This window comes from Alosa alosa, chromosome 1, assembly GCF_017589495.1.
Source record: "Alosa alosa isolate M-15738 ecotype Scorff River chromosome 1, AALO_Geno_1.1, whole genome shotgun sequence".
In the NCBI taxonomy this organism is placed as follows: domain Eukaryota; kingdom Metazoa; phylum Chordata; class Actinopteri; order Clupeiformes; family Clupeidae; genus Alosa; species Alosa alosa.
Genome location: NC_063189.1, coordinates 30,455,889 through 30,478,052, shown reverse-complemented (window position 1 = coordinate 30,478,052; position 22,164 = coordinate 30,455,889). Strand labels below are relative to the sequence as shown.

The following is a 22,164-nucleotide window of genomic DNA, read 5'->3' as shown; positions in this document are numbered from 1 at the left end:
CTAACGTACATCACAGAAATAACAAATCAATGGACCACAGAGTGAGTGAGAGGGAGTGAGGCACTGCAGTGGAATGACTGCTTGTAAACAGCTGAGTGACACAGAATGGAAGGACCAGAGTGGAGTCTGGGGATCTGGGCTTGCAGTCTCAGACATCCCAAGTTTCCCGGAAGTTCAGGGAGTCTCCCGCATATTGATAGAGGCTCCATGATGCCTGCAAATTAGATCAAATCTCCCGGAATCTAGTGCGAGCGAGCAAGAACGTGCATGTGAGACCGAGACTTCAAATAGCGTGTGCTTCTGAGTATAGCGCACACACGATGGAGAGGGAGAGAGAGGGGTGGTGTGTGCGTGACTGAAGCTCGTGCAAGACAGAGAGCATCCTGATTGGCCTGTTTCACTAAGTCAACCAATTAATCAGTTTTCACTGTAGGGGGTCTTTTTATCTCTTTTCTCAAATTAATCAGTTCAGTGTATCTGTATCTGAACAGGAGTGTCATGGCAGAGTCAGAGTGCCCCAAAAAAAGAAACATGTAAGACCCATTTCACATCAGACTACACAAAAGTTGTCTCATAAGAGTAAAAAATAATGATAATCTTCCACGCTGTACTGTTTGTAACAGTGACTTTAGCATTGCCCATGGCGGGTTAAATGATTGCAAAAGACATGTTGAGGTGAGTTTAACAAGTGTCGTTTCTTGGGCATATTATTCAGGCCTTTACTAGATGGCTAGTTGCCAAGACTACATGAAAAGACCAAACTACCAAAATCAACATATTTTACTATCATAATTTCTATCTATAGACCTTCCTTATTTGGTGTACTGACTAGACATTATTGTACATTTTCATCTGTATTTCAGTATCATAAGTAGAGCTTGGATTGCATCAGCACGGTTCAGCACTTTTCACCTATCACATGCAGATTGTCCACTCTGAAAGCTCTCGAATCCTTGGAGTGAAGAGCAATAAACAGGTTGCTTTGAGTACCGTTACTGCTGACTAAATGATGATGCTAGATGCATTTCTGGAGTCTGAAGGACGTACCTTGGAGGTCCGTTACATCATCATTCCTGCTCAAAACATATCCAGATTCCATTTCCAAAAGGCAGAGGGCACTATGTGGGATGGGATAGTCTCATTTCCCCATCATCAGGTTAAAAGTGACTTGAATGTAGGAACTCCCCTTTCTGTCAGTGATCAATGTACTGGGTACCCATTCAGCACTAAGGGGGACACTCAACTCATTCAAAACCGATGGCAAAGGTCATGGTCCTACCCATGACAACAAAGTTACATAGTGCAGTAGCAGTCATCAGCAGACACTCCATTGTCCATACTGTAAGTCAGTGTGGCATCATCAAAGTTTAAAGCCATCATTGTAAGGCAAAGATATAATAACCACACTGTGTTGCTTTAAGGGATTCTGACGTATAAATACATGCCATTTATAAAATGACAAAGAATTGTACAAATCATTTGTTTCTGACAAATGTCACAGAGCTTCACTGGAGGAACCATATGTTGCTTAGAAAAACAGTACAGGAAATGTTCTGGAAACAGGAAAGATTCCCTTTTCGCTGGTGTCAGTGGTGGTCCAGTGAGGTCCAGGAGGGGTCAGACTCAGGTCCAAAGTTCTGTAGGCGCCATGGCCTCTTTGGTACCCACGGAGGGTGTGAGGTTCTCCTCGCTGAGGAACTCCATGGGGAACTGGACGAGGAACCCACGGATCTTCTTCAGCAGCTCTTGAGCCTTGGCTGGGTCGTCTTTGTCCAGCCCTGTCTTCGTTTTGAATTCCATGAGCTCCTGCATGTTCCTCACCAGGCTGGACGGCAGACAGTTGAACACCTGCACACAGGACACAACAATTATCAACAATCAACATATTCATTTACGGTAATTATTTAAGTATTTGAATATTTTAATGTTTAATGTTATTAGACAAATATCAGCATTCTAACAAAATTTTTAAAAAAAGTCTCAGAACTTCTGTGGAAGAAGAAGTATCAGCTAGTGTGAAAATTGGAAAGAAAAGGGAAATGGTGCACTTATATTCATGGTATAATCTGGCGAAATCAAAAGCTTTTAGCAGAAGCAGGACAAGACACTGCCCCAACGCAGCTGTAGCACGCAGCACAAGCACTGGGCTCAGTGGCGGCCTGGCGCCATGCGTCATGTCAGGCACGTCTGTGGTGGGCATTGACTGCCAGCGGACTGTTACAGGAAGTGTCAGCTCATGATGGTGGTGCAGAAGATGGATTTGCTGCGTCATTAGAACTCATTAGCGAGCCACCGCTCCACGTCGCAGCTGCCAGCTCGCCTCGGCCTCCTTCTCAACCGCCCGCCCTCCTCTCACACCGGCAGTGATTGAGTGGTGCGGTTATGGAGTGAGTGAAGGACATGTTTAAATTAGAATTCACTGCGTTTTGATGTATTGGTGGCATTAAAGAGGCAGCCCCCCCATTTCACACCATTATCACCAACCCCGCCCCCCCCTCCCTCCCGCCATCAAGCTGACACAAAAACAAGAAGACAGGGGACTGGGATGCAAGACCTTCTCATAAATGGTGGCGTTCCGTCCTGATACGGTCATCCAGACCTCCTTGTAGAAGTGATCGCTGATTGGGTCGGACACGTCGATGGTGGGGTCAGAGAAAGCACCCAGGATCGTTCTGGTGAATTAAGAAGAACAATGATGTAACATTGTCTTTGGTGCACATGCTAAACAAGCACTTCTAATTAAAAGGACAACATGATTTAAGATATAAGTCAGCTACCTTTGATGACAGATACTAAAACTATAATATTTTCCTTATATGTATATGAGGAAATATGCCATCGTTATATGTACGTCAGGAAATATGTCGTTGTGTGTTACATAAACTGTCTAAAAGCATCTTCTAGAATTAGCGATTTATCGACTCACTTGAAGCACTCCAGCCTGAGCCCCAGGGCAAACTTCCCAGCCTGGTACTCTTCTCCGTCCATCACCGAGGGGATGGTTTCTGTGTCCTCCATGATCACGGCCACCTCGCTGTCCCGCTTCCCCAACATGCTGCGGTCGTTGATGTTGGCCGAGCCTGAAAGAGAAGCAGGGAATCAATCATACAGCTACAGCACTATGGGCAAGAGGGGTGGAGTATGTGTGTGTGTGTGTGTGTGTGTGTGTGTGTGTGTGTGTGTGTATGTGAGTGAGTGTGTGTGGGAGTGGGAGAATGTGTGTGGGAGTGTGAGAATGTGTGTGTGACTGTGTGTGTGTGGGGGTGAGTGTGAGTGTGAGTGTGAGTGTGTGTGTGTGTGTGTGTGTGTGTGTGGGAGTGTGAGTGTGAGTGTGAGTATGAGTGTGAGTGTGTGTGGGAGTGTGAGTGTGTTTGTGAGTGTGTGTGTGTGTGTGTGTGTGTGTGTGTGTGAGAGTGTGCGTGCTTGCATGCGTATGTATGTGCGTGTGTTTGTACGTGCATGTGTGTGTCGGTGATTATGACGTGGTGTACTGAAGGGGCATGCATGTGTGCATGAGTGCGAGTGTGTGTATTGTGTGTCTCTCTCTCTCTCTCTCTCTCTAGTAGAATAGAACATATCATTATGGCCTCGGGGTAAACTAAACTGTAATGCTCCATACAGTATTTGGGAAAGAGGACTGAAATGTTGTTGGATAATGAAACAGAATCTCCAAAAAGCATCCAATCCATTATTGTGTTATCCTCTGGCTTTCATTACTTCACTTCATTCATCTCCCTGACTGGTGATCAGATCCCGTGGCGAAGGTAATTCAATACTGCACAAATCATCCACAGAGAGATTTCAGATAATTCAATTCCAACAACTGAACAATTGTGCCTCCTCCTCTTTGTGTTATGATGGCTGCTATCGTTCAAGTTTGCCCTCTGCAGTAATAAATCTTTTTTGGTTTTTGGTTGGTTGGTTGTAATTTCGAGTGTGTAAGTTGCTTTGATCAAACTGGAAATACGTGATCATAACAATAATGACAGTGTCTTTGTGATTTAGTTTGTTTGGTTTGGACGTCGGAGCACCCAGTGCACCCCAGTGTGACCTCATAAGCAGTGATGCTTTCTGTTGACTCAAATGAAACTTCTCCCACACACAAAACAAAATGAAAGACTTGAAACTGTGAGTGGCTGAGAGAGGTCACCCATTGGCTGATGTGCAATGGTAAGACTTAAACAAAAACTCTTAATGTTTGCTTTGTATTGTTGTGGACTGTTCAAGCTGTACAACATTTTTGTGGATGATTGTCATGGCTGTCCTGTTCTGTTTGTTGGGTTACAAGCTTGAGTTGTGTCTATTTGAGAAAGATCATCATAGATACTGAGATGGGTTTGACTCATTGTGGATTAATTGTGGCAGTTCCATAATGTTTCACTAGGGGGAGCACTGTCTTCATGCCACAGGGATGATGAGAAGAGGGGGGTATATGGAACTTGTTTACTTACAGAATTCAAAAATACTTTGGAAACCATTAGAATATTTCAACAGAAAATCCATCTCAACCAAGTGCACTAGTTGGCTGTATCTCTACAAGTATGTCTCTCTCTCTCTCTCTCTCTCTCTCTCTCTCTCTCTCTCTCGTTTTTTTTCTCTCACTTACCGATGATGACGGTGTTGTCGTCGGCGATGAGCAGCTTGCTGTGGACATAGATGAGCTCCGTCACCAGGTGTCCCTGCAGTTCAGCATGTGTACGCAGGCCAGCAAAGGAGATGTAGTTCATCCACTGGTTATCCACTACAAATCAACACACACACATACACAGGAGAGAGAGAGAGACAGAGTGAGAGACGTCTCTTTTACTTCCAAATATCAAGTTCAAGGTTTAATGGTTTCTTCATACATTTCCTTGTAACACTTTAATAGACAGAATGGGATGTGTAGATATGAATCCTTACTCTCTTTCTTCAGCTGTGAGATGATGGAATAGTCTCCTCTATTCATGGTTCTGAAAGGGAGGAAATCAAGGAGACTAAGGTACACTCCACTTCAAAAACAAACCACACAGACAAGGTGAGGTCATGCCCCATTTTATTTAGGCATGCATTTTAAATTAAGAATATTTCATCAGTACTTTCATCGGTGCAGTTAGTGTTAGTTTTTTTTACTAAGGTAAACTTTGTGTTTGTTCAGTTCTGTCTTTTTCCCCTCAACATCTGTCTCTTGGGTTTAGAAAGGAAGGGGGAAAACAGCAGTGAAAGGAACAGACTTGACAGTGTGCTCTGCCAATGTAAAACAATTCATCTGAAAGTCTTATTCCTGCTGCGCCACTGGCAAGGCTGCCTGCTCGGGAAGCTGTGGCTGTCCACGCCAGACCCAGCGCCAGGAATACATTACTCCAACCTGACAACATGAGCCAGTGCTTCTCCTGCCTCTGCACGGACCACCTCCTGCACACAAATCATTTGCCATTTCTTTTCCTGTCAACTTGTCCAGTCTTTGGGTTTATTAAAATAGGATGTAAAAGAGGATGGTCAGTGCAGCTGGTCAGCAAAGTCTGGCACCACTTGAAGGCTGTTACTTTTTTAAAGGGAGGTGCTGGAGGGTTTGCTGTCTCTTGCCGGTATCATAACAGTTTAACAGTTTATGGGATGGAAAGAGCAGTGCCTCAGACAGACAGGGCAGAACTGAAAACTCTCTCTTTCTCTCTCTCTCTAGGTAGGCAGATAGGCATGTTTTTCCATGGCAGGTTAAGCTTATGTCACCTGTTTCTAATGATTCGATTTATCATGCCTAATTTAAGGATTGATTTTATTCCTATACTGATAGACAGAGACAGCAAGGGACTCTGTGAGAAGTACTCACCTGTAGTTGAAATGCATGACGGCCTGAAGGGCATTGCCACCGCCTGTGGTGATGTCACCCTCGAAGCCTGGCAACAGTGGCGTCACCACGTACACACGGAACTTCTTATTCTCCCTGCGGTGGAACACCACAACGGTTACCAAGAGCTCACTACGGGTTGTTTAGACAGCATGGAAATTAGTTGCAAATTTCTATCTAGTCGATAATGTAAGCTAAAGTGCAGTTTGCAGGTACATTTTTATAAACACAGTAACATTTATTGGACAAACGGTTACAATAAGTGAATTATGTATAATGAAGTGGACCATCACAATCTCCTGTCATCTCTTGTCTCCTGTCAATCTCCTGTTCCTGTGGATCTCCTGTTCCTGTCGTCTGCAAGGAACCCATTTGTGGTCTGACCACTTCTATCCTAATGAGTCCATTTGATGCACGTCTCCATCAATGACTCAGACACTGTGGCCACTCCTAAGTCAGCCCTTGTTCATTAATTTCCACTGGGCTGTTCTTTTCCTTGGTTGGATTCCTCACACAACACAACCACACCTCTCACTACCATGCAAATGTGGGCGCCTGACTGCGGCTACTGCCACGGGGTGCCTGAGTGTGTCTGCTGCTTCCTTGTCGCCTCGAGCACAGGTGTGTCCAGTGTTACAGAAATGGCAGGTGGCAGCCGGCGAAGTGTTGTCATTTCCTGTTAAGCACAGGGCACATCACGGCTGCTCCTGTCACACCTTGGCAGGGAGGGGGGGCTGCCTCCCCTGCAAATGAGACACATCAGAGGCAGGCCAGCCGACGGCCTCCGCACCTCATCCACCTGCTCGCCTGACCAACAGCAGCACTGCCTGTCACACACAGGAAGGCTTCACTAAGGGAAGGCATCCGCACAGATGGGGCACCTTAACAACCTGGCAACTGTGCTCAAAGGGACATTGTGTGTGTTTGTGTGTCTGTGTGTGTGTGTGTGTGTGTGTGTGTGTGTGTGTGTGTGTGTGTGTGTGTTTATGTCTGCTGTGATGTTTGTGCTTGTGGGTGTGCAGGGTATCAGATAACTGATAACATTGTAGTAATGCAGCAGCTTAAAAAAATCCCAGCATTATAAATACACGTTTATACTATGTGTGTAGTGTGTGTGTGTGTGTGTGTGTGTGTGTGTGTGTGTGTGTGTGTGTGTGTGTGTGTGTGTGTGTGTGTGTGTGTGTGTGTGGCTGAGTATGTTAGGCGCAGGTTCTGTGTCTAAGTGTGTGTGTGTGTGTATGTTAGGCATGGGTTCTATGTCCAAATGTGTGTGTGTGTGTTTGAAAGTTGATGCAGGATCCAGACAGCTGAGGGCTTCAGCTTACTCACTTGTGAGCTCTGAGGATCCTCTCAATGAGAGCGTCGCCGATCTTGTTGTAGACCTGCCTGCCATCAGCACAGCTAATGAAGAACTGGTTCTGCAGGAACACAACAGGCAGAGCACATCATGTCAAAAATCCATACAGTACATGGTGAAAATATTTAGACTACAGATGGTGTGGTGGTGGTTGGGGGCGGGGGGGGGTTGGGTAGGAACATACAGGCTATTTTCCTTAATATAGAAGGTAAGATTTAGTTTGTGTGTGAATGTGTGTGTGTGTGTGTGGGGGGGGTAGTAGGCTCTCACCTCGATGTAGATGAAATGCTTGCTCTTGGCGATGACCTGGAGATAGGCGTTGTGGATGGACTCCTCATGGTACTTTATACCGGCAGACCAATCTGCAGCGGAGCGCAGCACCTGCAGGGGCAGCAAGCGTTTAGAGGTCACATGGAGCTGCTCACAGGACCTCGTAAACATGTACTATGACCACAAGTTGTCACTGGACATCATAAACATGTACTATGACCACAAATTCACTTTTAAAGGGACTGTTGGTTTGTGTGGGTGGGCTAATGAATGCGTGTGTGCATGCGTGTGTGCATGCATGTGTGCGACTGTGCGTGCGTGTGTGTGTGTGTCAGTGCGTGCGTGCATGCTAATGTGTGCATGTGTGCATGCGTGCGTGCATGCGTGCGTGCGTGTGTGCATGCGTGCGTCCATGCGTGTGTGCCTGCATGCGTGCGTGCGTGTAAGAGAGAGGAGCAATATGAGGAGGAAGGTTTATATCATATTTCTCACCTGCACTTTAGTCTGAACACACTCTGGCACTTGGTATCTCAGTTCACTGGCTGTGGTGTGGGATTTGGGCAGTAAAAATGGGTAGGAGAGCGACCTGTACTTTGGCTTCATGATCTGAGAAGTGAAGGACACATGGGGAGAGTGAACACCAGTTGGCAAAGATTCATTACATTACATTACATTACATTTGGCTAACGTATTTTTAACCAAAGCGACAGTAGTGCTATGAGGGGATTCACAGAGAGGAGAAAACCTTTGTGAAGTTTACCTTTGTGAAGTTCCAGCGCTGGATGAAATGTCTTGCCACATCTCGAGCTGCCTTCCCATGAACCACTGAGGAAATATCATGCCAGGGCATCCTCGGGGTTGTGTACCTGTCGATAAAATCTTTCGAAAAATAAATAAAAATCTTAAAAATATGTGCATGTACACAAAATATGTCTCCGACCTGAACACATGGTGATGAGTTCAACAGAAAGGAAGTGGAAATGACTGAATTGCACGTGATGGAAAGTATTTTGCAAGATTTGGCACATACCATCAAAAGGTTTCTCCAGTTGGACCCAGTCTTTGTAGACAAAGTTGCAGTAGTCTTTGCCATGCCAGAAACGCGTGTTTCCAATCAGCTCTCCTACGCCTGTCTGGAGGCTACGCATTGAGCCTCCTCCTGGAGGTTGGACACACACACACAAACACACACACACACACACACACACACACACACACACACACACAAACACACACACTTGACTTTTTAATGCAGTGATTGGCATGTGTTGTCCAAGTATGATAATTGTGGCATGTAGAGGGTCTGGTTGTGTCCCAGTGGGATTCACAAAGCTCAGCTTTTTTTAGTCCACTCCCACCAAGCAATATAGTTTAGTGATATGAGAGGAACCACACATTTATCTATAAATTGCAGGAACGTCTGTCCTGCAGCGTCTGAACCATTCGCCCGATTGATTTCAAACTTGCCAGGTGTCTCGCTACAAGCACGAGTAAGTGCAGTGTCAAGTTTGACGTTGTTTGGATAAGAAATATAAAAGATATTGTTAAATATATCGGTATAAGAAGCACACATTGGCTTTTGCTGCTCTAGCCGCTGGCCACTCCTCTCACACAGCACAGCGCAGGAACAGAGACAGAGCGGATAGAAGCGGAGCTTTGCTAGCACTGAATCATGCATGGCACAGGTAGTCAAGATGCAAGAGCTTTGGATGATTATTATGTCAACAATAAAGAATGCCTCTGTATGTGGTTTGCGTGCATAAAATGATTCCACGCCAACAAATATGGGTAGGCTGCAGTGGCTATTCAAAACAAGGTGAAAAATGATGTGCAATAGGCTAAACCGACACTTCGAATAGCCCAGGGCAGCTACTTTGGACTGCCACTAGACTTTGAATAAACAGTCAACAATTCCGACTGCAAGGTCACAAATTGAAACGAGCGATAATGGTCTCAAATTTAAGGACATTTCAGAATGTCACACATGCAAAGCAATACCAGCTGCAGACAACAAGTGGCAGAGCGTGATGTCACTTATATGCTCCCAGAGTTTTTCAGTCCCAAAATTCATATGATGCATCATTACGCAAAATGGTTTGTCTTCTCTATCATGAAGTTATTCAATAGGCTAAACATATAGCCTTAACTCAAAAACTGTTAAGCTTGTGTCATTTTGAAATGTCAAATGCAGCCATGCTTAAATTCTGCTCACTGCACATTTATTATAATGTATTATAATATAATATTCAGTTTTGAATGCTTAGCTGAAATAATGTTTTTCCCTATCATCTTATTTGTAAAGCAGACCTGGGCTACGGGTTTTCTACAGGAATAGCATGTTTGAACTGGCACTGCACTAGTACTGTAAATGGAGATTACAGAAATATAGCTTAGTGATATGTGAGGAACCACACATACTGTAAATAGAGTGCATAGAGTTAGCTCAGATAGGACTGTTGGCCAGTGGCTCAGCTGACAGCTCAGCTGATCATCAGGTGCTCTTACTTTGGTGGAGATCATCTATCTATCTATCTATCTATCTATCTATCTATCTATCTATCTATAAAGTGAAATCAGAAATCCGAGGGATAAAGTTGTGCTCCCAAAGTTCACAAGTTCCCAAAGTTCAAGATGCAGGAAATCGATTTGTTTTACTCTACAGTACTTTCAAACAGGAGGCAGGGAGAAGAGACAGAGCGCGCGCGAGAGAGAGAGGTCGTCTAATCCCTTCAGTAAGTCTGCACTGATTCGCTTAGAGCCATAACTTTGGTTCATGGGAAAACGGAAGAGGTCGGAGAAAGTTCATCGATCCAAATCTCACTCACTGACACCCGCTAGGCCGCCACAACAGCTCTGGGCGAGCAATCTGCTCCCAAAGCCTATCTCAAATATCCGTAACCCAGTGCCAAAGGCACGGCTTGGAATTTATGTCACAGGGTCTGCTGCTCTACACTACCACAGGTCAGCATATTACTTCCAATATCACTTTTACAAGAGGACTGAAAACTGACTGAAAAAAAACAAGAGTGAAAAACAAAAGGAACTAAGCCAGCAGCAATCTATCCAGAGTCAAACACAACTCTATCACATGATTCGAATGGTGTCTCTATAAATCTTGAGGAACTACATTTGACTTGTTGCTTTTTTGTTAAAGCATAATCTGTAATGTAATGGAGCATATTAGCCTAGAGTGAGTGAGGCAGGATATGTGGAGAAAAATAAATATTTCATATTGTTGACATTATTCAATAATTCAAGTCAGGTGAAGTAGAACCTGTATCTGTCTAAAGTTCTTTATACTGTATAAAGTACTTTAAGCATCACTTCTGCTCTTTAAGCATCACTTCTGCTCCATTTAGTAGTAAAAGAGTAACTCATGGGTTTTGGTTCTTTGTAGATTTACACCAAGATGAGGTCAAATCAGTGTTACTTGTTGTTTTAAGCCCCCAAGTAACCAACAATTTCCTACAAGTTCCTACTCATGACACAATCCCTATACTCGCTTGGTCCCTCCTTACTGCATACAGACATCTGACGTTTAGCAGTCATTTACAAGAGGGTTCTTTGAAATTATCAGTTACCAGGGGCAGTCAATGAGAACAGTGCATGGCAGATGCCAGTTACATCATGGAAAAACCAGCAAGCATTTCTCTTTTCCTGATTCCATGGAAAATGTGTCTCACACTGAACTTTCATCCACTCCCACAACACCACTCCCACATCCCTGCACATGCAGGCTCTTGAGACTAATACTGTGGCAGAGTCAATAAACCGAGGCAGGAACAGGGGCAGGGGCAGGGGCAGAGGCAGGGGCAGGGGCAGGGGCAGGGGCAGGGGCAGGATTTACGGTCGTCTGAGCTGTCCACGCTGTCCACGCTGTCGGCATGGTGACGGTGGAGGTGTCGGTAGAGGCTGAAGCGGCTCTTGCGTGTGCGCCCCACGCCCTTGATTTTGGGCTGGTCCACCAGGTCCAGCCTTCCTGCTCCGCTGGCCGTGCGCCCGTTGATCTGCCCTGCGTCGCCTGCGGGGGCCATTCCGTGGTCAGGCGCGTCTGCGGGCTGCACACAATTTGTGGGTGGACACAGTGGTGTGTAGAAAGTTAGAATATTGTTATATGCATGCCCACTTCTTTTAATGCTACACTCTAGATAGACCCCTCAACCTAGCCATTCACATACTGTACATATTTAGGTCAAGAGTGGCGTGTTGGGTGAAGGTCTGGGGGCGAGGTGTGGTTGGTCGTGGTAGTGGGGGATGTGTGCATATGCTGGGGGCCTGGGGCGATGGGTGGCACGCAGGTCCTCCCCTGTCAGCTCGTCGCAGTATAACTGCGGGGGCTGGGTGGAACTGTGGCCATTAATGGGTGCCCAGGTTGGCAATCAGTCAGGCAATCAACCAGGCAATCAGTTATTCCTATTATTATACTTATCATTAATAGAATAATTACAACTCCTCTCCTCTGAAACCCTCCCTCTCTATGTTCCAGCTTCTCTCCTCCTGGCCCAACAGCAAGCCAGCCTTATACATATGCACACACACACACACACACACACACACACACACACACACACACACATACATCCTCACATACTCACTACCCCTCACCCCCATCCCCACCCCATCCCAACACCACCTCATTCACACTCTCAGAGCTACCATCCGCACCCCCCATCCCCTTCTTTTCATTCCGGTCATCAATTTCATCCCTGATAATCATATCTGTAATCATCCTGGACGCAAATCATCCTTAGCCTTTCTGTTATTAATGTTATGTTGTGTTATGTTTATGGAAGACCAAGTCAATGTGATGTCTTGTTAAGTTACAGTATGTGTTTATGTAATGTACATCTGTTTGTCGTATGTAGTATTCATGTGCATGTCGTAGTGTTGCATTTTCTGTAATGACGATGTTTGCAAATAAAAAAAAAAAAAAGAATATTGTTATATGATACTATCAGGCAGCCCTTCTTATCACAGCAGAGAAAGAACCTCTCTAACCTGTTCAAGCGCCATTGTGACGGCTCGGGTGACACTTCCTACATCTGTCAGTCGATGCTCCTTGTCGTCCCAGCGACCGTAGGCTAGGTCAATCCCCCCAACGAAGGCCACGGATTGGTCAATAACCACAATTTTTTCATGATGTGCCCAGAGATAAACAGAGGACGAGACATGATCAGGATGTCTCATCACCTGGGTATAAAGGATGACAAGTTATGTAGGACTTGAAACACATACGTATTCACACACACACACACACACACACAAACACACATGCACGCACGCACACTCACACAGACTAAGAGAGAGGTGTTACCTTGATGTTAGGGTGTAGGTGCATAAGTGTCCGCTTGCTGTATTCACTGTTGATGCCAAGTGCCAGCTCCACTTCCTTGTACAGCATGACAAAGATCTTCACCCCTTGTTGCTGAGAAGTTCAAGGAAAAATGAACCATTAGCCAGTGTGGTTAATCATGTTAAGAAGCACAGACGCCCATTGATTGTATGAGGGCACACAATGGTCTCAGTGTGGATGTTTATCGATCAACAGATCCAATGATGTCACTGTGAAATCATGATTACGACAAACATTATTTGCTCTTTCGGTGAGTTGTTTGCATTTAATTTTTTTGCACACTTGCAAATGTTTGGCCTGGGAACACCATGGTTAATGAGACAAGCAAAGATCAATGTTTTATTCAATAACAATAATAATGGCAAAGATACAGAGAGGATAATATCGACCAGAGCCACCAAGAGCAGGCTCCTGTTTTTCTAGCTTGCCGTACATTAGTTGCATATTAATCGCTGCTATTAAACACATGTTCCCCAGCCATTGAGTACACATTGATGTTTTGAGTTGTCTTGCACAATTGCTTGGCGGAACCCAGTGTAGTAGAGTACCCGAGTGGTGAAGGAGAAATCAGGCTGAGACAGCAGGTTTAAGAGGGCCCATTGTGTTTTATTTACAACGTGACAAAATAATCAAAATACAGTCGAATTCCTATATACGACACTCTGTTGCACCCGACGTGAAGTAAAAAGAAAATGACAAACAAAACATTTAACCGACACAAATATTTATAGGTCTCTCATGGCTAGGCATACATGCCACTATACAAAGCAGACCTGACTGCAGGGCTCACAACAGCCCCTTACCGCGCGTCATGAAACATCAAACTCCTGCATAGAGAAAAGCCAGCGTTTAAATGACCAATTAACTAATTTCTTCGGCGAAGTCTAAACACCCGCAAACGGGCACACCGCCCCTACATGGCGGACATCTAAAGCAAACATCATGACATTGGGCACACCAAAAACATGCATGATCAAATATTAAGCAACAGTCCTCACGCGCAAAGAAACACGCCAAACACATTGATCACGCACAAATAGTAATTCAGGAAGTTGACATAACATCATTAATTAAATAATAATCAAAGAATCATAGTGTGATGTGCTGCTGAGGAACTATAATCTCCAGCGTAATAATCAAGGAACACCATGGGCTCAGCAGCACAATGATATCATGCAGCATCTGAAAATAGTCCCTGTAGGCTAACTTCCAGCAACAAGGTTGAGCTGCAGCAGACGAATCGGTTAGTGACTGGATTATTACGCCTGAATGAGAGTATAGTTCCATGTCAAATCAGCCTAGAAATCGCTACATTTGATTTTCCGTTGGTCTTATTACACTTTCTAACTTGAGAGGAGACCAGTTTAAAATAGGAAAATTACCGAAAAGCTTAGTCACTTTTAAACATGATGCTAGCAGGCGAGATGCTAATGGACTTATTCGATTCAATGATCTATGCTAGGCTGTAGCTAAAAGTGGTATCGCCAGACTCAGAGAACGGCTGGATGAACTGGAGAAAGGTAAAAATCAATTGTTTAACTCAAGGGGAGGTGGAAAATGAGTGTAATTCCCCAAATGGTGGAATATTCCCTTTAAGGCATGCAGAAATCCGATGGGAAACACTAGAGTCCTCAGATATCAATGATAGTCAAATCCATGGGAGCGAATGATATCACCTAAGGAAGTAGTGTAAATAGAGAAAAGCAGGGGCCCTAATACTGATCCCTGAGGCACACCTGTGATGAGACTTTGATACCTGTCGCTGCCAAGACACACTGAAAGAACGACCTTTAAGGTGCAATAGACTGTAGAACAATTAGATTGCTAAACAAAGTGTCACTAAAATGAGCTTTCAAATCAGCAGAGCAGAAGTTGAACTTACTGCCTTCCGTCTAAGAATGCAGTCTAATCGCCATCGATTGCCCTCCACCACCGGCCGCTTGAGGAAGATCTCCGGACTCAACCTGCACACAAATGGACAATGTGGTCGTATATTTCCATTTCCATTTATTCAATAGGCAGACACTTTTATCCAAGATGACTTAGAGCAATAAAATAACATTTAAGCTACAGAGCTACAGCTACAGCAATAGAATAACATTTAAGTTACAGTGCAGATGAGACCTTAGCTATGAATTAGCAATGTGTCTGTGAATGCTAGTACTCAGAGGTGGAAAGTAACGAAATACATTTACTCACGTTACTGTAAAGTAGTTTTTCTGTGTATTTTGTATTTTTTAAGTAGTTTATAAAATCGGTATTTTAAATTTTACTTGATTACATTTTGAGTGAAGTATTGTACTTCGCTACATAAAAAATCCCCCAAAAAAAGTTAAGACTAAAGAAAACAGAAAGGGAGAGAAAAGAAATCTCACCCTAACCATTAGCCTAGTGATAATGATCAACATATAGCCTAGCCTAGAAATCTAGACACGCCCCTAGCGGCAAATTACATTTGCTGCCAGGGCTAGTCTAGCAACTCTCGTTTGTGAGCTCCAGAAATCGAAACTCAATCAGGACATTGAAATCGTGTATAGAGTCGTTTGGTGGGCTTAACATAATGATTGATGGCAGAGTTGCAACGGTTTGGCTTGAATTCCCTGCTACTTGAAAACAAATATCCTATTGCGTCCTATTGCCTGCAGAGGTAATTTGAAAGACAACTGATTATCCCGCCCCTTGGACTGAGCACTGCGAACGGTGAGTGCCCAGACCCTACATTTTAATGTGGGTCTGGTTCACCAGGCTATGTAGCCTACAACAGGACATGAATCAAGCTGGCGCCATGCAGTCTTTCTGAAAGTGATGGAGCTGGATCACGAGATGCATCAGATTACATGTGTAGCCTAACCTATGAAAGTGTATTTTCCGCTATTTCAATGGGTTGTCTCAGTTCGTTTTAGCACTAATGATAGCGGAGATATTCAAGCAAACACTATGGGATTTCGTGTTTTGACGTTCGTGCTCACCTTTCTTTGAAAAGAAGTTTATTAGCAGTTGTTTCCCCTCATTTTGATGTCTCTCTTTTTAGTAACCTGACTTGGCTTTCTTGGAGAAAGACATTGCACCAGCAGCACAACAATTAGCGGTCCACTACTAGCGATGCTCAACTAAATAAACAAAAGATAGACTACCTTATAAATCGTGCAGGCGGACTAAACCATTTAGCTCTTTAGCAAGGGAGAGTGAGAGTGACCTTAGACCAGAGGTTCTCAAAGTTTTGATTGATGAGGGCCAATTCAGGAACCCAACATTGAACTGAGGGCCGCCAAAGGGGCGGGGGGAAAAAAAAACCTGGAAAATAAATCCTATTTGTAATCATTTTAATGACCAGGTTGCATCTCTACAGTTTACAGTATATTTATTGCATTAAACACATTTTAATTCATAACTGAGGCTAAACCTGGCAAAACTTGTGAAATCTGCAATGCACACACAATCCCTGGGGTTCTCTACCCTCAACAGACTAATGTGGGATATAACAGTTCTGTGTGCAGTCCATTTCAAGTACAAGCTTACCAGTATTTAGAACAAACAGTCTCAGTGTGCCTTGCTTCTTATCAGCATAGGCCTTATTCAGGGCCAATTCCAGCTACCAAAGCACCACAGGAAAACCTGACGGCCACTAAACACCACTAAACGGAGATTAATTATTTTTAAAGCACACAGTACAGTTGTACAGTTTTAACAGTTTTACAGATGTTATCGCGGGCCGCCAGAAATGTTTCCGCGGGCCGCACTTTGAGAAGCTATGCCTTAGACAGTTTTCACTATGTTTTGTATACAAAATCCAGTCAGTCAAACTTTAAATTTCGTCTGACATTCATTTTGACATTTATGAAGTTAAAATATTCAGGTAAAATAAATATATGGTGGACATATATATATATATATATATATATATATATATTTTTTTTTCAGTAATTAGCTTAAACTTCCAATGAGTCTATTCAAAATTTTCACCACACATTATATTAACACACATATAAAAAATCCAAACATAAGAGTTATGTGTATTGACAGTTGTAAGTGGAATGACACAGGAAAAAAGTATTGAACGTGCCTACTGAAATTTCTTCAATACTTTGTGGAAAAGCCTTTGTTTGTAAAGACAGCTTCAAGACATTTCCTGTATGACAAAACGTATTAGTCACAGTATCAGGTGTGATTTTGGCCCATTGTTCTAAACAGATTCCAGGGGTCCCTCTTGTGAATCCTGATCTTTAGTTACTTCCAGAACTGTTTAATTGAATTGGCTGCCTTCAAGTCTTTCTGGAGCTTTCTCCGAGTGGTCCTTGGCTCTTGGAATTGACTATCCTTCTGACTCCCTGGTCAGAAATATTGCGAGGAGATCCTGCATGGCACTGATGTTTCTTACACTTGCAGATAATGGCTCCCATGCTGCTCACTGAAGATTCTGAAGTTTTGAAATGCATCTGTGTAACCAGTTTCATTGATATGTTTTGCCACAATAAGGTTGCAAAGGTCTTGGGAGAGCTTTTTGCTTTTATCCATCATGAAATGTTTCTTGTGTGACACCTTGGTAATGAAAAACCTACTCTACTACTACTTACAGATTCCAGCTCGTTCCTTCCATTTCCTTGCCTTAGTGCTTTTTCTTGTTCAATACTTTTTCCCTGTGTTATTCCACTTCATTACACATGACTCTACTTATGAAGTTGTTTGGATTTTTTATGTGAACCCCCCGTATTCCACTTTTCAAGGGCCCTCTCCTCCATTGGGGCCCTATACTCCCCCCCCCCCCAGTTTGACGCCCTTTAATCTGCTGAACCTTCTGCTCGTTTCCAAATATAAAAAAAACTCTCTGCAACTCAACATTGGCCTGCCTGCCTCAGCTGCCTGTGAGGGGTTTTTCAGTTGTGCTGGATTACTGTTCACTGCAAAGCGACGCAAGGATGAGTGCAACTAACTTTGAAAATCAACTACTGCTCTTAAAGGAGAACTCCGGTGATTTTTCATATAGATCTCCATTTCTCAACGTCACCGAGTACTGTCGGTATGAACAAAACTGAAACAATCGGTTTTACCTAGCTCGAGTTGCTGCAGCTACAGCGCTACACACTGGGAGCATGAACATGGCTGCCTTAGCTGCAGCAACTCGAGCTAGGACCAAAGTCCCTTTCAGGCAAGTACCTCCACTCGACAGCCATATTGCAACACTTTTTGGGCACTTATCGTGCATCTATTTCAGCAGAAATGCGTGTGCGTAAGGCTTCACGACACCAATCTTGCTCCAGCAGCGAGATCACAACAGATGATTGGCACGATGTCTTCACAGCACACCACATTATTGGCTCAATGTATTTTACAACACACCACATGATTGGCTCAATGTATTCACATGTCAACGTTTTGCCGCGGAAGGGTTGTGATATTTGTAGACAACTGACTAACCCCATGCATTACTATGGAGGATTTTTTGAGTGCTGTGGGAGTGGGATTTTTTGATTTCCTCATTAGAAAGTCTCTGGTAAAACTGGTTGTTCTGGTACACCCCAAAAAAAAAAAAAAAAAGTAACTAAGTAACTTTTACTTAAAGTACATTTTAAATGAACTACTTTTTACTTTTACTTAAGTACATTTTCGGTATTTTAACTTGTACTTGAGTAATATGTCAAGGTATTGGTACTTTTACTTGAGTACAATATTTTCATACTTTTTCCACCTCTGCTAGTACTAGAGAATATGTGTGCTTACAGTTTAAGTACTAGTCAATGAATGGTAGGAGGAGAAGTGGTAGAAGAGGAGGTAGAGGAGGGAAGAGGAGAGGAAAGAAGTAGGGGAGAGAAGAGAGGCATGAGCGTGGTAAGTGCTATCAGGTGTGTAAGGCCGTAGCCTCAGTGGTCATAAGTGCACTACATCCACATAAATATTATGCAAGGAAATGTAATAACAAAATACCCCCCTCATTTAGCCCGTGTCTTTGTCAGTTTACAGTGTTTTATATTTGTGAGTGAAACAGCTCAGAGCTCAGCGCTCACCGCAGTAAGACATGTGCATTTAGAGTACAGTGTGACAGAAAGCGGAGGGACACTAACGTCTCTTCAGGTTTTGTTCATAAGGAAGTGTAGTAAACTTGTAAAAGCATACAAGACCATTTGTCATACAGAAGATTGGTGCCTCTTTAATTTGCATACAGGGTGTCAGTTTACTTTGACAGCAATGTCTTAACTGAAATCCAATCTTACACAATGTGCACATACACACACACACACACACACACACACACACACACACCTGGATCACATGACATGGGCTATTTTGGGCTGGCTATTTTAAGGTATGAATATAATAGTACCATATTCACTAAGGGATCAGCACTTCAACTGTGATCAAGCACCCCTTGGCTATTTATAATGGAATTACTAAGCCTATTGATAACATGTGAATATACTTTATTAATCCTGAAGGAAATGTATTGAAGTCAGTACAGTATAACAGTCGAGTACAATAAAGTGAATTCCTTCTTACCACCAGTCAGTAATAAAGATCTCCTCTCTCGCCTCCTCCATAGCATTGGCTAGGTCCTCCATGTATGTTTTACCATTGACATACCTACAGTTTGAACAGGCAAGCTGAATCAATATCAAATGAACAGAGAAATCTGCATTCTTATGTACAGTATATCTCTATATTTAAAGATGTCAACAAGAAGTCTGAAGTAAACTTGAAAGGGTGTGTAGAGACTGTGCTGAGTAGTATAGTGTATACTTTAGTAGTGTGTAGAGACTGTGCTGAGTAGTATAGTGTATACTTTAGTGTGTAGAGACTGTGCTGAGTAGTATAGTGTATACTTTAGTGTGTAGAGACTATTACCATTTGGCTAGGATGTTCTTCTCTTCTCTAGCGAAAGATTCAAAGCGATGGTCCCTGAGGAAGGGCTTGCCATGCTCCCGCACAAAGTTCTCAATGGACTGCCCCCACCAGCGTGCATGCCGGTAACTATTGCATTTGATCACCAGTGTCCTAAAACAGACAGAGAGAGAGAGAGAGAGATAGACAGAGAGAGAGAGAGTGAGAGAGAAAGAGTATGGGACCAAGTAATTATGGTAAAGGTGCCGATCATATGTTATGACATCATATCATCACTAATGTCATTGTTTATTTGGATATGGAATTGACTGAGGCAGTGTTACACTCCTTGCATTCTGAATGATATGGTATGCCTTGCAGGAGGTGGTCACTGCTCTGAGCTAAGATGGCGGCAAGAGGAGACGCACCTGCCGAGGCTGTCGATCCTCACCCCGTGGCGCGTCTCCGTCTCTTTGGAGTCCATTTTGACCCTGAACTTCTTGTCCAACAGGAGCACAAAGGAGATGGCCCCAGTGTCTGGCCTCATGTACAGCAAAAAGGAGTCCTTGACCACCAGCCACCTAATAATAGAGGGAGAGACATCTTAGAGGGCAGACAGCCACCTCAATGATAACCCAAAGCAATCAGCGTCACTGTTGGGCATGCAAATGTGTCTGTGGCATCCCTTAAATGGCATCAAAATTACAGCCTGTGCCAGTGCCACAGAGGGGCCTATCAGCTGAGCCAGAGAGGCTGGATGTGTGCCAAAGCTTCAAGGAGACAACAGCACTAATCATGGTATTCAGCTGGTCTCACTGTGGGTAATCTCTCTCTAAGGCCCCTCTCTGCTGTGTTCGTGCAATTTGGCCACAGAAGACTGCTGATAGAGCTGAGAAAGATGATTGTGTTCAAAGGGGCTTATCTGGTTTCTCTCAAAGGGAACTTCTTCAACCATGCACTTCTTCAACTTGTCTTGCATCCTCGTGCTGCCTTTTTGGATGCTTTGTGTAATCCAGTGTGCAATCTATTTATAGTATGTACGAAGCGGTAGTTTATCTAAAGTTGGCACACATGAGGCTTCTGTCGTGTCACTGACCTTTTTGACCAGCGGTAGCAGACCTTGCCCTGACCGCAGCAGTTGATTCCTGGGATGCGATGTCCACCAGACCTTTTGTGGATCATCCCCTCTCTGGAACCCACAGAGATGACAGAGCAGTTTACAGACATGGCAAAGACAAATGCTCACAGACATACATTTAAGACTCACATACAAGGCAAGGACATGCTCACAGACACACATTTAAGATTCACAGACAAGGCAAAGATATATAATCACAGACATACATTTCAGACTCACAGACAGCACAAGGACATATAAGACAACAAGCTCTTTATGGGTTTGATATTATTTTCCATGAAAGAGGATATGTGTAATATGTATTTGAGGAAATAGATGCAGCCATATATTAGCCATATTGCAATTGCAATGATAACAGTGACAGTGAGTTTAGTCTCACACAGGATGCAGACATACATTACTGCAAAAAAGGAAAGAAAAAAGAAAGTGTCCTCACAAGCCTTTTGGTCCCAAGTCATGAATGAAGGACATCTGGCTCACATCGATAAACTCCATCTTTGAAGAAGGAAAAGGCAGGCGATTAACACCATCAAAGAACCCAATTAAAAGCCAGCACTTAATTTTATCTACTGAAAAGAAAATAATACTCAGGAGAAAAAAATCAAACATGGTCTTAGCATAGAGAACGTGACCCATGAGAAAGACTGGGGAACTGCTGGATACTGAGGGTATTTTTGATAACTACTGCCTAGGGAACAGATAACTGCTCCAGCCTCAGGCTCAAACACAGAGCAACTCTTTTATCGTAGATATGAAATACATAATTTCCTTTTACAGGAATCAATCTCCTAACTACAGTTTTGACTAGAATAGCACACCTCTCCCATGTAGTCTATGAACTGACATTTATGGAAATCGGCTTACTGTGGCATGGTACTGCCTGTACATGGACATTCTCAGCAGCTTGTTCAGATAGTCTTCCAGTTGTCTCTGCCAAAAGACCAAATAAGTATCGGTATGTATTATTTGTCTGAGTTAGGTTTGTTGGTTAATTGATAACAGATTTATCAGAAAAACAAAAGACTAAAGATTGCACATGCAAATGTGTGATGTGTTATGATCTCATAGCATATGTATTGCGTCGACTTCATCATGATGTAGAGGGTATGGACAGTCTGTAGAGTGTGTACGGTGATGACTACAGTCATCAGATGTGATGCTGTCTCAAGTGCCAGTGATTGCTTAAATTGGTCACATGTTATTTGCTAGTCTGGGAAATAGAATGAGGTGTGCAAACATTAGCCTAGTAAAACAGGAGCTAAGCGCTTTGGAGCGCTTTACTGGTTTATGTGTGTGTGTGTCTGTGTGTTTGGGGTCAGAGGGGGTGTATTAAAGTAACACAATGTAGGAATTCAGATTCTCAATGTACTGGGGACCCATTAACTAAACTAACTAACAAAGTTCAT

The 22,164-nt window shown here is 43.5% G+C and overlaps 1 protein-coding gene across 5 annotated transcripts in view; it reads right to left on the bottom strand.

Annotated features, from left to right (window-relative positions):
- Positions 1–762: 762 nt before the first annotated feature.
- pld1a (phospholipase D1a) overlaps positions 763–22,164 on the bottom strand; it is a 32,417-nt gene continuing 11,015 nt past the window's right edge. For 4 of the 5 annotated variants that reach the window (XM_048246460.1, XM_048246468.1, XM_048246451.1 and 1 more), the window contains exons 6-26: positions 21,623–21,688; positions 21,195–21,253; positions 20,717–20,809; positions 20,049–20,201; positions 19,645–19,794; positions 19,300–19,383; positions 14,690–14,771; positions 12,769–12,879; positions 12,453–12,644; positions 11,302–11,512; positions 8,485–8,613; positions 8,215–8,333; positions 7,947–8,060; positions 7,455–7,565; positions 7,157–7,245; positions 5,810–5,923; positions 4,903–4,952; positions 4,607–4,741; positions 2,927–3,080; positions 2,555–2,672; positions 763–1,848 (exon numbers count right to left, since the gene is read on the bottom strand). In XM_048246460.1, the coding sequence (XP_048102417.1) occupies positions 1,624–1,848; positions 2,555–2,672; positions 2,927–3,080; positions 4,607–4,741; positions 4,903–4,952; positions 5,810–5,923; positions 7,157–7,245; positions 7,455–7,565; positions 7,947–8,060; positions 8,215–8,333; positions 8,485–8,613; positions 11,302–11,512; positions 12,453–12,644; positions 12,769–12,879; positions 14,690–14,771; positions 19,300–19,383; positions 19,645–19,794; positions 20,049–20,201; positions 20,717–20,809; positions 21,195–21,253; positions 21,623–21,688 (2,559 nt within the window). In that variant the 3' untranslated portion in view covers positions 763–1,623. The other variant, XM_048246483.1, reaches the window with a different exon arrangement.